The following is a 15,782-nucleotide window of genomic DNA, read 5'->3' as shown; positions in this document are numbered from 1 at the left end:
GAGGAGGGGCGGGGCGGGAGCCCGAGGCAGGCGGCTGCGGCGCTTGAAGCTGGGTGGAGCGGCGTGGAGGAGCCGGACAGGAAGGGCGGGGCATGAGGAGGATGGCCCTGCAGATGGATGGGGTTAGGAGGAGGAAGGGATGGGTCAGGATGGAAGGGCGGGTCAAGTGGAGAAGGAGCCACGAGGGAGCGAGGGAGCGGGGCAGGAGGAAAGTCAAGACCCGCATGCCCCCACCCCACCCCCGAGATACCCTGGGACCCAGCCAGGGGCACAGAGCCGGCTGGCCAGGAGGTCCTGCCTCTTGGCGCTCCTCTCGCGCGCTCACCTCGCTTGAGCAGGCTGGCCCGGTAACGGCCCTCCAAAGTGCAGTTCCAGCGCTCGAACCGGAACTGGTACTGGCACTCCAGAGCGCTCATGCTGACCGCCTCCACCAGAGTCTCGGCCACGCCTGGGTCCCGGCGACACATGCGTCTCTGCTTGCGCTCCAGCTTCAGCCGGTCACAGGCCTTGTAGTGTGCCTGGGCGGCGGCCTCCGGCTCCAGGGTCAGCGGGAGGATGGTCAGGGGCTCGCTGCCCGTAAGCCTGGGTACAGAGAGGCTAGGGTGAGGGCCGCCCCAGAGGCAAACGCCGACACACACACACACACACACACACACACACACACACACGGAGGACTGCCCAGCACAGTGTGCACCAAGGGCGCGGATGGTTTGGGGCAGGGAGCGGTGCAGGAGCCCAGGCCAAAAGGGGACCACATCCGACATACCCACCTGCTCCTCTCCCTGCTTACCCAGATGGAAGCCCCAGGACCCCCACCCTCTGCGGACCCCAGCTGGGATGGCCCAGCTGCACCATGGCGCAGAAGCCTCTTGGAGAGGATCCCGGCTCCTTGCTCTCCTGCAGCCTGTTCCGATGGCCTTGCAGGTCCCAGTGGGGTCTCCCAGAGCTCCTGGGCCACTGACGACCTCCCGGCGGAACGCAGGCCGGCTCCTGGTTCTCATGCAGTACCTGCTCTCAGGCTCCTCCAAGCCCCATTTCGTGGGCTCCATCCAGGGACTGACTGGTCCTGACCTCCCGTCTGCTCTCTGCTCTTTCCCACAGGTCTCAGTGTCCCCACACAGGTGACACCACATCTGGGCTCCAGGCACACCCATGCCCAGCCTCGGCCAGATCCTTAGCCCTCAAGCGGGAGAGGTGTCCAGCTAGACATGGGTGGGACTCAGATCCCCCCACATGAGCATCACAGGGAACAAGCCTCCCCACCCCAGGCAGCCAACCCAGAGGAGCCAGGGGTGCCAGGCATCCCCAGACACTTAACCCCACACCTTGCCCCATCCCTCCTCCTGCTGTCCCTCCAAAGCCCCCTCAAGGGCATGGTGGCCATGGGGCAGGCTCCTCGCAGCTTTCTACAGGGCGAGAGATTCAGGCAGGGGTTCCTTGAACCCCACCCTCTACCAGACCCCAGCAACAACACTGCAGGCCAGGCTCCCTGGGGACCACCTGAGCTCCTGGCTTTCGAAGCCCCTCCCTTCTGGGCTGGGCCTGGGGTGCAGAGGGGAGCCAGCAGGCAGGCAGGTGGGAGAGAGGCATTCCTGCACACACACCAAGGAGGGTGAAGCCATGAAGGCAGACCTGAGGCCAGTGATGGACACCGAGGGGAAAGAAGCAAGGCCTCCCACCCTTTTCACACTCAGATGCAGTGTGTACCCTGAGAAGACTCACCCCAGGCTTTGGCCCTACTCCAAGCCAGCACGGGCCAGTGAGCTCTGTGGAGTTGAGCAGAGAGCTGCAGGGAGCGGGGCTCCAACTGGCCCTGAAGACAGGGGTATTGCAGAACCCACAGCGGGTTCCCACGCGCTGGAGTCCTACAGACACTGCAGAGCACGTGCCTGGGGACATTCTGAGCCGGGAGGGACACCTCCTGCACTGTGACCGGCATGGGGCATGGGTATGGGCTGAAGGAGAAGCCCCAAAGTTCTCCACCCACGGACAGGCCCCATGTGGGCAGCAAGGCCTTTGGGGAGAAGGTACCTGTGAGCTTGGAGCTAGGACACTGTACTGGAAAGTGACCTGCACCCCCAGTTCCCATGCCAGGGTTCTGGCTTCACGCCCAAGGCTGCAGGGATGCGGCCGGGGTCGATGCTGGGCAGCACTGTATGCTTTCATCCTCATGCTGGAGATCAGACAGCCCCAAGCACAAGGACAGCTGGTGACCTGGGCCAGGGGCAGGCAGGGGCCCAGGACCTGCACCGGAGGCTGCAAGAGCTGCTCTCCCCACACAAAGGCAGCTCACACGGTGGAGACTCGTCCCCAGACAGGAATGTGAACAGCTGTGCCCGGAACCGCGTGCCCCCGCATATCAGCAGAGCTGTAGCCCACAACCTACACGTCCCCCAGAGTGTATTCTCCGAGATCAGCTGAGCTCCAGGCTGGTGCCAACACATTCCTGCGTCCAGAAGGACCAAGTACAGCAAGGCCACCCAGGAGTACCTGGGACTGTGCTGGTGAGGACAGTGCTGGGTGTGGACAAGGGGGGGGGGTCGACGGTGAGTGACCCCGCCCCCCAGCCCACCTAGAGCTGCTGGGGTGCCTGGGTCCACACGCCGCCCACGGGAGCTGAAAGCAGGGCTCCACACACACACGCCCACAGTCAGCCGGTGTCCACACTGAGGCCGGTCTCTGCCCCAGGCCCCCTTAAGTACTAGGGTATGCTCAACTCAAACAGGCGTGCACGAGCAGGCTTTCCCTACGGATCGATAATAAAAGGAAGGGGCTGCAAGTGCGCACGGGGTACACACACATGGCTCAGGGGAGGGGAACACGCCTGTTAAAACTCCGCCCCTCTAAGAAACACGAAATCCAGCCGTCCTGGTGTTAGTTTTCACTCCTCAGATGAGCACAAACCAGGGTTGTCTTGGACACGGGAAAGAGATACTCCTCCACGGCTGCTATTCTGGACCAAACATCTCTAAAGCTACCCACCAACGCTCTTCCCACAATTACAGGCTGCAGACGTACAAACTCACATCGCTCACACAGAGCCCGACACCCAGTGACCCGAGATCCACGGAAGCGTGAGGCCCGGGCCTGGCTGAACGCACGGGTCCATCATTCCGGCTGTGCCGCGGAGCCTGCAGACATGGGTCAGCCCAAAACAGAGGAGGCCTGGGGCAGAAGCAGCACCCTCCTGTCCCTGTGGCCTGTGAGCTTGTCACACGTGCGTGGGACAACGGGTGGCCTATTCAAAACAGCAGCGCTCCACATACAGCCCCTCAGCCCTGTACGCCAGCCTGCGGCGGCCAGCCTCTAACCATGGGCCCACATCCGGGGCCTGTACCTTCCAGCCCAGAGAATGCCCCAGGCCAGCCGCCCACCCCACACCAGCGCACCTGCCACCAGGCTCGATGCAGCTGCTGCCCCCCCTACCAGGCGTCTGGCCCGGGGCAGGCGGGTGGACAGGCGCATGGGCAGCACTCAGAGGAGTGGAGCCTGGGCCGGCTGCCCACAGGGAGCAACCCCTCTGTGGGCAGGCAGCAGGAGCCCCCCCGTCCCCGCCCCACCCGGCTGCCCTTGGCCAGTGCTTGGCCAGGAAGACATCTCGAGGTCTAAGTGGCAGACCAGAGCTTTGTGACGGGTATTTTCAAAAGACAGAGTGATGCACGGGGAAGCAGGCAGCAGGGCTGGGGAACACAGCCCTCACTCAAGGAACAGCCTCGCACTGGGAGCTCCTGAGTCCCTTCCTGCTGAGGTCAGAGGGGACAGCACTCCAATCCCCGTGGTGACCATGTGGGCACAAACCTTCGCCGGACAGCGTGGGGGCTCTCCTCAGTGTCTCCACATAAACTGAAGCTCTTTCCTGTGCAACTTTCTTCTGTATGTGCCTCTTCTATCCCATTTTGGAAACCTGCCTCTACTGTCACATCATGAACACCTTCTCCTGAACACTGGGACGCCCGCGCTCCATCCACTGGTGCCATGTCGACATGCCAGGTTGGGCAGGGCCAGCGTCCCTCCTGCAGGGCACTGAGGGCCCCATCCCCACACTGCCCTGCGATGTCACCGCACCCTCACGGCAGCTTACCCTGGGCTCTGCCCTGGGCCGGTGGTCAGTGGCCTGGTGTGTTGCTGGGGCCCGTCCTGCGGGCACGTGCTGGCTGTGCATTTCCATGGGAGGTCTGAGAACCCACCCAAGGCTCTCACACTGGCCGCAGGCTTGCTGGTGAGCCAGAGTGAGTCTCTGCCGGGAAGTCCCTCCTGCCACTCTCGGGGGTCTTCGGGTAGATTCCCCACCTGAGGTCTGCCCCATGCTGGTGAGTCCCAGATTCCAGGAGTGATGACGTACCACCCACAGAAGCGCACCTGACCGGATGTTGGCTGGCCTTGGGCGCGCTTGCCATGCGCCGCGATTCACCTCCGATGGATTTCAGTGCAGTCTGCCCGGTCTGCCGGGACCGAAGGCTGCTCTCTTCCTCTTGCTATCCTAGGCAATCCTGCTTGCCTTCCTGACACAGCAAGGGCTTTGAGCGCCATGGTGCAGAGCCTGCCAGCTGCCCTCGGGGCCCAGCGCCCCGACCCTGGCTCCGAAGCTGCCCACTGGCACAGAGCCATCTGGTGAGCTTGCGGGCAGGTAGGCCCTGAGTGCGAGAGAACTGTGGGCAGCACTGCCGGGAAGCAGGGACCCTTCTCCCGGCTCACCCCCTCCACATGCCCAGACACACGTCTCTGCCGCCCGACCCGGCCTGCGAGAGATGCAGACGCCCTGCAGGCCGGCAGAGCACCAGAGGCCAGAGCCCTGGAACGTGCCCTGCAGCCAGAGCCCGACTGTCACAGGACGGACACACTCCCATCCGCCTGAGGCTCTGTGAGGACAGCAGGCATCAGGAGGGTTCAGATGAGGGTGGCAGTGGGCATCCCTGTCTGACTCCTGGGCTTGAAAGGGAAGCTCTGTACCCTATGACCCAGCCATTGCACTACTGGGTGTTTACCCCAAAGATACAGACGTAGTGAAGAGAAGGGCCATATGCACCCCAATGTTCATAGCAGCATTGTCCACAATAGCTAAATCGTGGAAGGAGCCGAGATGCCCTTCAACAGATGACTGGATTAAGAAGCTGTGGTCCATATATACAATGGAATATTACTCAGCTATCAGAAAGAACGAATTCTCAACATTTGCTGCAACATGGACGGCACTGGAGGAGATAATGCTAAGTGAAATAAGTCAAGCAGAGAAAGACAATTATCATATGATTTCTCTCATCTATGGAACATAAGAACTAGGANTACTGTATGGTGACTAACATAATATAATGAAAAAACATTAAAAAAAAAAAAAAGAAAAGAAAGGGAAGCTCTGGCCGTTCCACCAAGAGGCACGAGGTTTGCAGGCTGTCTCCTGGGCACCCCACAGCCGTTCCCCTCTGTTTTTCGTTTGCTGTGAGCTTTTCAAAACTCACCAACAGATGCAGACATCGAAGGTCAGAGATGTGGTCCTTGCCTCTGCTGGCATGGGATTCTTCCACTTTAATCTGCTAAGACAAGGAACTGCACTCCCTTGTTCTCCTGAGGCGAGGTACCACGTGCCCCAGTGGAGGGGCTTGGCCTCTCTCTGGGCCGCTAGCTGTAACCCCAGGATGCCGTGTCTAGGCCTTTCACATCTGCATTTACAATTTTCTCTTCCGTGCTCATCCTGCTGGGTGTCGGTGCGTTCAAGAGAATTCGTTTTTTAAATTTCCTGGAAGATGGGTCAGATTAGAATCACATCTTCTTAACTGTGTGGGAGAACTTGCCATGAAGCCACGCAGTCTGACCTTTTCTGGATGAAAAGATCTCCCTTCTGATCCAACTACTTTTCTTTTTTTTTTTCTTTTTCCTTCTCTTTTCCAAACAACTTTACTGAGATAAAATTCACATGCCGTAAAACCACCCATTTAAGGTCTACAATTCAGGGTTTTGCAGTATATTCTCAGACATGTGCAAACACTGCCACAGTCGATTTTAGGGAATTTCAGGGTCTCAAACAGAAACGCACCCCTGTTGCCCCCAGCGCCCCCAGCCCCTGGCCACCACGAATCCACTTTGTCTCTGTGGGTGTGCCTGTCCTGGACATTCGCACAAAGGGAACCACACGGCACGTGGCCTTTGGTGTGGGCGCTCTCGCCCCGAGAGCACCAGTGCTGCTCTACTCGGGGGCTTCTCTGCCTTGCATTTACACACGACCCAGCGCCCGGACACACTGGGTGCTGGTCAGCTAGTGCTGGAGCCCTGCCCTGGGGGCGTGCACATGCCTCAGTGCACACATGTCTGCAGCGCCCGCAGGCACTCGCCACGGACCTGAAGCACCCGGGCAGGGGCCGTCGGGCTGTTCTCTGCACCGGCCACACCATTTGCGTACCCAGTGACCCGTTCCTCCGCTTACCACACACTCTCATCATTTCTCTGTCTTGGTCTGTTTCTGTTACTCTTCTGGTTTTCTGCATTTCCTCGGAATCTGCAGCCTTGTTGGCACCGAAGTGTCCACATCCCCTGCTTCTGCCTGCAGAACCCACAGTGATTTCCTGGTAGCGGGACCACTCTGAGCCCCTCCACATTGGCCGGCTGGTCAGGTCATCCCACACACGGATCCCTTCCTCTCTAATGCATAGGTGTTGTTTCGTTGTTTCTACTTTCTTCCTTCTGCTTTCTCCGGGTTTAGCTTACTGTTCTTTTCCTCAAATCTGTGACCGACACTTGCCGAACGCTTCCAGGCTCCTCTCCACTTCTCAAATATGCATTTCAGCTCCTACCGCACCTGTGTCAGAATCAGATCACTGTGCAGACCCTGGGTCACAGCTCAGGTCACCATGCAGAGCCTGGGTCACAGCTTGGAGACTGTGTTCAGCTACAGTCACAGCTCAGGTCACCGTGCAGACCCTGGGTCACAGCTCGGGTCACCTTGTAGACCCTGGGTCACAGCTCAGGTCACCATGCAGAGCCTGAGTCACAGCCCGGGTCACTGTGCAGACCTTGGGTCACAGCTCAGGTCACCATGCAGAGCCTGAGTCACAGCCTGGGTCACTGTGCAGAGCCTGAGTCACAGCCCGGGTCACTATGCAGAGCCTGGATCATGGTGCATCTTTCTCTGTCTCTTCTCTGGTTTTGCTCTTTCCCTTACGGTCTACTAAGTTGGTGTGTTCTCTCTCCATCCTCTTGCATTCTCTATGCTGACATCTTGTCTGTGTGTCTTCCAGAGCCAGTGATCAAAGACCCTGCTACAAGCACGATGTGCTCAGCCTTACAGCTGGGGCACGTCCTCCACTGTCGGCCCTGCCCGCTCTGTTTCTGGCCCTCTGGTCCTGCCTCGTTGCAGGTTATTTCTTGGGATTCCATCTCCGCCCGGGAGTCCCCAGTACCGTCATGGCTGCCTCACAGGGACACGTGTCTGTAGCTCACCTACATGAGGACACAACCCTGCGGACTCCCCAAATTGCATGCCATTGTGCATTTTAGTCCCACTCTTAGGACCTGACAAGAAGCTGGTCAGCACCCAGTTACCCGCTCCTGGACAGTGTCCCTAAGAGCAGCTTGCAGCTTGTCTGAAATGCCGTTCTTTCACCTCCCGACCGGCCACTCTGCAGCCCGCGGCTAGGCTGACTCGCCTTGAAATGTCATCTGCGTTTGTTTTCCCAGACTCCGCTCTTACGGTTCTTTGTTTGGGGCCTTTCGTGGTTCCAGGTCTGTATGTTCTGGTACGATTTCTGTGTTTTCTTCTTGGACTCCTCAGGGCCTCCCCAATCCTGTAGGTAATGCTGACAGATTCTGAGAATTTCAGAAAATCTCAGCCGTTCTCTTCAGATGGGACCCCTGTCCGCCAGTCCCTGAGTCCAGCCTCTGGCCTCCATGGAGGCATGGAGTCTCCACCACGGGCCACCCTCGGGATAACTTCTTCCGCCCCATCTTCCAACCTCCCTAATTCTCTTCAGCTACTTCTAATCTGTTCTCGAATCGACTGACAACTCACGTGTTCCCCCAGTTCCGTTTGGTTTTTCCAAACCTGCTGGGTCAGTTTTAGTGGTCTCCTACTCCTTGCAGAAATTCCAGGCTTATCTCACTCCAGAAAGCACACCAAGAACTGCCATTCGGCCTGTGACGTTCAGCTCACAGGTCGGCTGCCGTACGTGCTGAGGCCCACAGAAGCATCTCCACGCATGCCCGCCAGCTACCCCTGACCTGTGCTGGTCACTGAGTGCAAGATGCAGAAGACAAAGGTCCCCAAATTTACACCCTCTGGAAGCCTGAAATGCACCCTGTTTGGAATAAGGACCATTGTGGATGTAGTTAAGGTAAGGATCTTTTTTTTTTTTTTTTTTTTTTTTTTTTTTTTTTTTAAAGATTTTATTTTTTATTCGACAGAGATAGAGACAGCCAGCGAGAGAGGGAACACAAGCACGAGGAGTGGGAGAGGAAGAAGCAGGCTCATAGCAGAGGAGCCTGACGTGGGGCTCGATCCCATAACGCCGGGATCACGCCCTGAGCCGAAGGCAGACGCTTAACCGCTGTGCCACCCAGGCGCCCCTAAGGTAAGGATCTTGAGGCACGGCCACCCTGGACCAGTTCTGTGCTGCTGAGGGCCCATCCTCCTGACCAACCTGCAACGGCTGGGAGGAGACCCCACCCCAGTCCCACCGGGAGTGAAAATAACCCAGGACAGGCACAGCCAAGTCAAGGCACCTGTCTCCCTCCACGGGCCAGGCCTGAGACTGTCACGCTTGGTGGCCTGGGGACAGAGCCACCCCTCTGAGCACCTAGCATGTCAGACGTGTCCCAAACCTGGCCCCAAGGGCAGCGAGGTGGTTGGACGGGGGCTGCTGCCAAGGGGCCGGGGATGCCCCTGTCCTCAGGCAGGAGCCTGGGAGCCACGGGGCCCCGGACGGCCTGGTCCCCAGAGCTCTTGCTCCTTCCCGCTCTGCAGTGGGGGCAGATTCCAACAGCCCTTCCTCCTGCCAACAGGCCCGGCCACCCCAAGGGCCACCCTGCCCACAAACCCAGCTCCCTGGGCTGGGCTGAGGGAGAAGAGGCTGGAGTTCCAGAAGCCACAGTGCCCTGCCAAGGAAACCTCAGCCCCACCAGACGGCGTTTAATTTCTGTGTGAATCAAATTCAAAACAAATTCCAATGCTGAGAAACTGGTTCTGAGATTAACCCTCCATCCTCCCAAGGCCTGCTGCCTAATTGAGTCCTGTCCGGGTCTCCCTGCCAAGCACACAGGACGTGGGGGTGCAGACACTGCCGGAGCCTGGGCGCTCCCTGTGGGCTCCACTGTCATCTGCTGTCCAGACAAGCCAAGGAGGAGGCAGGGGCCATCGGCCAAGGCCACGGCGAGCAGGGCGGGAGGGTGGCCCCACGCTGACGACGGGCCGAGCACCCCTGCGTCTACGACAGCTGTCCTCTCCGTCAGCTGTGAGAGCTGCAGGGCCCCGACATTCCAGGGCACCCCCTCCCAGCTCCCTCATGGATGGGCTGTGTCCATGCAGACGTAGTAAGCCTGCACAGTAGATGCTTCAGGGAGCTCTTGGCTCAGGCTGGGCCAGCCTGGGGGTCAGCCGGCAGACACAGGACTCAGCCACGCCTGGCAAACTCCACTGCACAAGTCCTGGTGTCTGTGAGCCCAACCCCAGGGCAAGCAAACTCCTGGGACCCCAGGCCCTGAAGGCTGCTGGCCAACCGGCCTCTTTCAGGAGCAGGGGTGGCAGGCTGTGGGCACCCAGATGGGCTGAACGGGACCCCAGATTCACGGACAGCCGAGAGGAAAGGACGGGGAGCTGTGGCTCCTGGAGGAAGGGGAGCAGCCGGGCTGCCTCTGTGCCCCCACCAGGATGCCGTGTCTAGGCCTTTCACATCTGCGTTTGCAATCTTCTCTTCCGTGCTCGTCCTGCCGGGTGTCGGTGCCACAGAGGGAGCCCTGTGGCCCCAGGGCTCACAGACAGCACGAGTCCCAGTGAGCTGTCACAAGGAGGAACAGGCAGGACATGGGGCAGGCGGGCGCTGGGGAAGCCGCCAGGAGTGTCACCTCCATGACCACCCCAGCACAGACGGGGACACCGGGACAGACACCGGGACAGCCCCAATGGACGTCCCACCCCGCAGGGGCCTGGGACAGCTGCTGCGGCTCCCTCTGTCCGGGAGGGAGCCGGCTCTGACATGCTCTGGTCTGGGAGCCCCTGGCAGCCTCTCGTCCTGGGCCAGACCACTTCCCTGGCCTCGTCTACCTCAGGTATCGCTAAGAAAAACAAACGCAGCTTGAGGCTTGCCTTTTTCCATTCCCTCGTCCGGCTGCCGGTCTCGAGGAGCAGGGCCTGCCAGCTGGGCGGCCGGGTTTCCTCCTGCGGCCAGAGGCTCCAGGCCAGCCAGGAACCGCACTGGGAGGGGCAGGGGAGGACGGCAGGCCAGGCCCACGGGTCACGGAGCCGGGCGACCGTCACGCCACCCAGGTCGGCGCTGCCCTCCTGTGGAGGCCCCTGCACGGCCCACAGGCCCCCACCTCCTTTGTGCACACCAGGGAGTGCTCCAAGCTCTCCATCCACACCCCTGCCCTGGGGGCTCCAGAGGGGCCCTCTGCCCCCCAGCACAGGGCCCACAAAGCCCCCATCTGACAGGCCGAGTATGGGGTCCGCAGCACCTCGGCCCACTGTTCGCACGCCGGGGAAGTCAGGGCCAGCGGTGGGCAGGGCGCTGGCCAGCCTGGGGAAGGAGCCCCTCAGACCCTGCACTGGGCTCCTGAGTGCAGAGCGAGGGAGCAGAGGACCAATGGGATCCCCCACGTGCCTCAGACCTCCCAGCCCAGGGCAGCCAAGGGAGGCTGCAGGTAGGCTGCTGCTGGCTTCCTGCAGGAGGTGACAGCCCAGGTCGACCCCTGGAGCAGGGGGAGGCCGACAGTCCTGTTCCACAGCCTCCAGAGGCACGCTTGCAAGCAGGAGCCTGGCCTCGCCCACTCCCCACACAACTGTGCCTCCCCAGAAACCCCTGTCGGCTCGTCGAGCCAGAGCGTGCCCTGCAGGGGCGCCCACACTGCCCACCAGGACAATACACAAAGGGAGCCCGTGCCCCTCCAGGATTAAGGGGGCCGGGTGCTGGCCCTGCTGACAGGTGTCATTTTTCTGCAGCCAGGAAAACCAACCCAGGCCCCTTATCAGCTCATCACGCCTCCGGAGTCCAGGTCCCACAGCCCCTGGCGAGGAATCGCGGAATCATGTGCGTGCATTCTTTTCCAGAAGAAAATCTCCCCACACACTTCTCCTATTGTCCTCAACATGGGCGGGCCCCCTGGGGCAGGCAGCGGGCGGCGCCCTGGACCAGGGCCACCCTGGGAGCCCGGGCAGGGTCCCACTAGTGCCCTCGGCTCTGGAGTTGGGCCCTGGCCACAGTGGCGAGGACGGGGGCGAGATTAGGCCAGCTGTCCCCCCGTCCAGACGGCCGCCGGCTGTGACAGGACATCTGCTCCCACAGCTGAGGGGGGCCAGGTGGCCGTGGCTTCCTCCTCACCTCAGGCTCCCCATGAGGCCTCGGGAGGCCCCCAGCCCAGAGGCCTGGTCTGGGCTGAGCGTCAGCACCTGCCTCTCCTGGCCTCTGTGCTGGGGAGGCGGGGGGGGGCGGTGCTCAGAGCCCGCAGAGCAGACTGGCCAGGAGGAGAGGGAGGAAGGACAGACTGTGGACAGGAGAGATCCGGGGGCGCATCCCCACCCTTGCCCACCTGCCTCCCCACGCCTGCCCCAGCTCCAGGGGTCCAGGCCCCTCCATGCTCTCCCTCTCTGGAACTCCCTCCCAACCTCACATTCCCCTCTTGATCACCGCTCTGTGGTCTCACCCACAGGGCCACTCTCCCTGCTGGCCACTCGGCTACCCCAGATGCTGCGGAGAAGGCCCCTCGCCTGGACCGTCCCTCTCCCTTAGGTCCCACTGCAGGCCCACACTCTCTGGAGCCTCTGGAGCTCTCTATGGCCTCCCCACCAAATGCTGGGCCTGAGGCCTTGCAGGGCTGCTCCCAGCACGTCTGTCTCGAGGTGGGTCTCTGTGGACAGCATCAGCCCAGACTGCTGCTTACTCAGCTCACGGCTCCACCACCCCAGGTCCCCCACCAGGGGATCACCGGGGACACCTCCCCATCTGCTAGCCCCTCCCCAGCCCCAGTGGACTCCGGGTCACCCCAGCCTCACCAGGAGAGGATTACTTCCCCCACTGGTGAGCCTGAGCCCCCAGCCCACGATAGGCGTACCATGCCAGGGCTCCCTCCTCCTGCCCTGGAGCCCTTCCCTCTTCTACCTCCTCCAGGGATCAGCTGGGCACCCCCTCCTCTTGGCAGCCAGCAGACACATGGCCATACAGGACACCAGGCTCACACAGAGGGCTCCCCCACACCCTGTCACTGACCCCACATGCACAGCCACCCCCACCATGACAGCAGTGTCCAAGGGCAGGGCCAGGGAATCCTCCTGTGCAAGTCCCCAGAACCCCTGACCAGGCCCCAGCAAACAGACCTGCACCACACAGTCATGCTGGGGGCCAAGCAGGAGCACGGCCCACTGTGAAGGCCCCTGCAAGTAGCCTCTGAATGCATGCGTGAGAGACCGCCTGCTGGCTCACAGTTCAGCTTGTCCTCTGTCCAAGAAGAGATCCACATACATAAAGAGCTCTTACAAATCAACAACAAAGACCCACAACCCAGCCAAGAGCCAGGCAAAGAAACTGAGTAGAGATTTGTGCAAAGAAGACATACAGATGATCAAGAGGCCCACAGAAGAGGCCCAACGTCACTAGTCCTCCGGGAAGTGCAAATCAAACCGTGATGAGATGCCACCCCTCGCCACCTAGGATGGCTAGAATAAAAAGCAAAACAAAACCAAAAACAACTGGAACTGGCAACTATGTGGAGAAGCTGGCCCACTTCTGCATGGCTGGTGGGAGCATAAAATGGCACAGCCAACCTGGTGCACGCACTCCTCAAAAACAGAAACACAGTTACAGCAGGATCCAGAAACTCCACCTCTAGGGATGACCCAGCAGGACTGCACACACAGGAAAACTTGTACACCGATGCTCACCGCAGCGTGACGAGAGCCACTCGTGGGACCCACCCAGGTGTCCGTCGACAGATGCACGAAGGAAAGGACAATCCTGTGTCCACACAAGCAAATATCATTTGGTCACAGAGCGAGTGACACACAGATTCATGCTATGACGTGGATGAGTCTTGAAAACCTTGTGCGTGCGGAAATGAGCCAGACGCGAAGGCCACATGCCATGTGATTCCACTTATGTAAAATGTCCAGAACAGGCAAATCCACAGAGACAGAAAGTGGATCAGCGGTTGACAGGGGCCGGGGGTGGGGAGACAGGATATGAGGTTTCTGGGGTGATGGAATACTCTGGAATTAGATAGTGGTGCTGGCCACACCGCCTTGTAGATGTACCAAAAACCACTGAGCTGCACACTCTAACAGGGTAAGTTTACGGGATAGTGGTTCTATTTCAATCACAGAAAGAACGTGGGCCCTAAATGGCCCCATTCTCAGTGGCCCAGAGCACCTTAGCTGCCTTTCAGACCAGCTCTGAGTGCCCCCAGGCACTGGCGTCTGGACTGGCTGGGGGAGCCCTCCGGCACCACGCCCACGGCAGCCTCCCCCAAATAGACCTCCGGACAGACCTGCTTCCCCAAGCCAGCCTGCGAAGATTTCCCACAGAATGTGGGGTGCAGGGACCAACCCCAAGAAAGGGCCTCAGGGCCCATGACAGTCTCTCCTAGTTCTCTGAAGACGACCCACATTGGAAGCCTCAGGCCTCCGCTCCCCTGGTAGCCTCTGGAGGCAAGTCTAGTGGCCGCCCTGGGGGCCTCTGCTGGGGCTGGCTTGACCCACGTGGAATCTCTAAGAAAAAGGCACTGTGGTACTCACTCTCCTGGACCCGGCCCCTGGCTCCATGCTTGGGGGGCAGCAGGGCGTCTCACCCTGGGTTTAAGGGCAACCCTTCCTGAACAGATTTTCAGCATACACAGAACACCCCTCAGCTCCATCTTCTCCCCTCGAACAACAAGCGCAGGGCCAGGCACAGGGAAAGCTTTTAGCCCACTCAGGTCCACAGGGCATGGGGAGGTAGGTGTCTGGGTCTGTTTCCCAAACTCACCAGAAGACCTCAGGCCGGCCCCTTTCTGCTGGGAGCCAGGCACCCCCCTCCTTCAGGAGGGCATCAGTCCAAGCTATCTAGGCCCCTGGAGAACCAGATGGAAATGCCACCTGCTAACCACACCGCCAAGAAGCCGGGCCAGGCCATGGAGGAAGAGGGAAGAGCCCCTTCCCTGTGGTCAGCCAGCAGCCTGGAGGGTCTTGCCTAGCGGCCAGAGGCTGAGAGGGCAACAGGAGCAGGGCGGGTTGGGTTGCAGCCTCCGGGAGGGGGCAGGGAGGGCTCCCGCCGCCCACGTGACACCCCCCTCCCAATCCCAGGCCAGCCTCTCTTGGTTTCTGGGCTGTAACTGGAGCTGCTCTGCCTGCCTGCGAGCCTCTGTGCCAGGCAGAGCTTTCGGAGAGGGGGAAGGGAGAAAGAGGGCCTGAATCCCAGCTCCTTCCTCCTGCTCCTTCTGCACTCCACCTTGGGAGGGAAACCCCTGGGCCCAGCCCTGCCCTGCCCACCTTGGGCCATCTCCTCCCCCCAGCCCTCCAGCTCCTGTCACTTTGCTGGGCCAGGAGAAAGGGCCCCAGACCAGAAGGGCTGGACCTCCACACACAGACCAGTTCAGAGCACATCTTGCCCCCTCCTCTCCTTCTGGGTCTGGCTCCACCTTGGGAATCACCTCCCAAGGAGCTTGCCGGGTAAGGACCCCTCCAGCGCTGGGTCCCTACCCTCCTCTGCCTGTCCAGCTGGCACCAGGTCTGCCCCCACTCCAGGACCTCTGTCCATCACGTAGAACCCAGCTCTCCTGCCTGGTGCTGGGGGTGGCAGGGACCCCAGCAGAGCCAGCTTTCCCTGGGGCAGCACATCTGCCTCCTATGCTTCCCACAGGACAGACTTTGGGGCCAAAGTGCTGGGCAAGAGAGCTGGCCAGAGGGGTCACAGGAGCACCAAGCCCTCCCTGCGTTCCACCCACATGCCCACTGGCTAAATGGCAGAGCTCAGCAACTTCCCCAGAGATGCAAAGTCCCGACGTTCCTGGGGGGGTGGGGGGTGGGAGCCAGGACCCAGGACCCCCACCTCCCTTCTGTGGGATGGCAGCAGGGAGACTCGCAGAGCAGACAAAGCCCAGGGTGTGTCTGAAGCCTGGTGAGCAGACCCAAGGCTGGGCCGGCAGAGCGGGAAGGCACAGCTGGCTGACAGGCTGCCGTGACTCACCGTGGACCTGCGGCCAGACGGCCATCCTCTGACCCTCCCTCTGCCCGCCAGGGCGAGGCGAAGGCTGCACAGATGGCGAACAGGGGCGTGCCAGCCTCCGCACAGCCCAGGCCCCAGGCAGGGCCGGGCCCACAGCCGGAGCCAGGAGAGGTCTGCCGGGTGGGGTCTCCAGGGGAAGGAGACACGGAGCTGACCCTGGAAGACGACCCAGGAGAAAGGAACAGAAGGAGAAAGGGGGGAAAGAAAAACACAAAGGGAAAGTTTCCCATGAAAATATTTTATTTTCTTTGAGAACAGGATACACCTGCAGGGCTCCCCGCCCAGTGGCCTCTCCCAGCCCTGGTGGTGGCACATTTCTGGACCAACGGGGCCCTCTGCCGGCCAGCCGTCGCGCGACGGTGCCCGGGCCCGGGAACAGGTGACGGGCAG

At 60.8% G+C, this 15,782-nt stretch overlaps 1 protein-coding gene across 4 annotated transcripts in view; it reads right to left on the bottom strand.

Moving 5' to 3' along the window:
• WNT9A (Wnt family member 9A) overlaps nt 1–14,776 on the bottom strand; it is a 20,720-nt gene extending 5,944 nt beyond the window's left edge. For 2 of the 4 annotated variants that reach the window (XM_034655762.1, XM_034655763.1), the window contains exon 1: nt 326–779. In XM_034655762.1, coding sequence (XP_034511653.1) covers nt 326–764 — 439 coding nt within the window. In that variant the 5' untranslated portion in view covers nt 765–779. Of the gene's footprint in view, nt 1–325; nt 780–13,075; nt 13,296–14,153 lie in introns of those variants that run through there. The other 2 variants (XM_034655765.1, XM_034655764.1) reach the window with 2 other exon arrangements.
• Between the last annotated feature and the right edge of the window lie 1,006 nt (nt 14,777–15,782).

The sequence above is a fragment of the Ailuropoda melanoleuca genome, chromosome 3, assembly GCF_002007445.2.
Source record: "Ailuropoda melanoleuca isolate Jingjing chromosome 3, ASM200744v2, whole genome shotgun sequence".
Lineage (NCBI taxonomy): Eukaryota > Metazoa > Chordata > Mammalia > Carnivora > Ursidae > Ailuropoda > Ailuropoda melanoleuca.
This window is presented reverse-complemented; position numbering and strand designations above follow the sequence as displayed.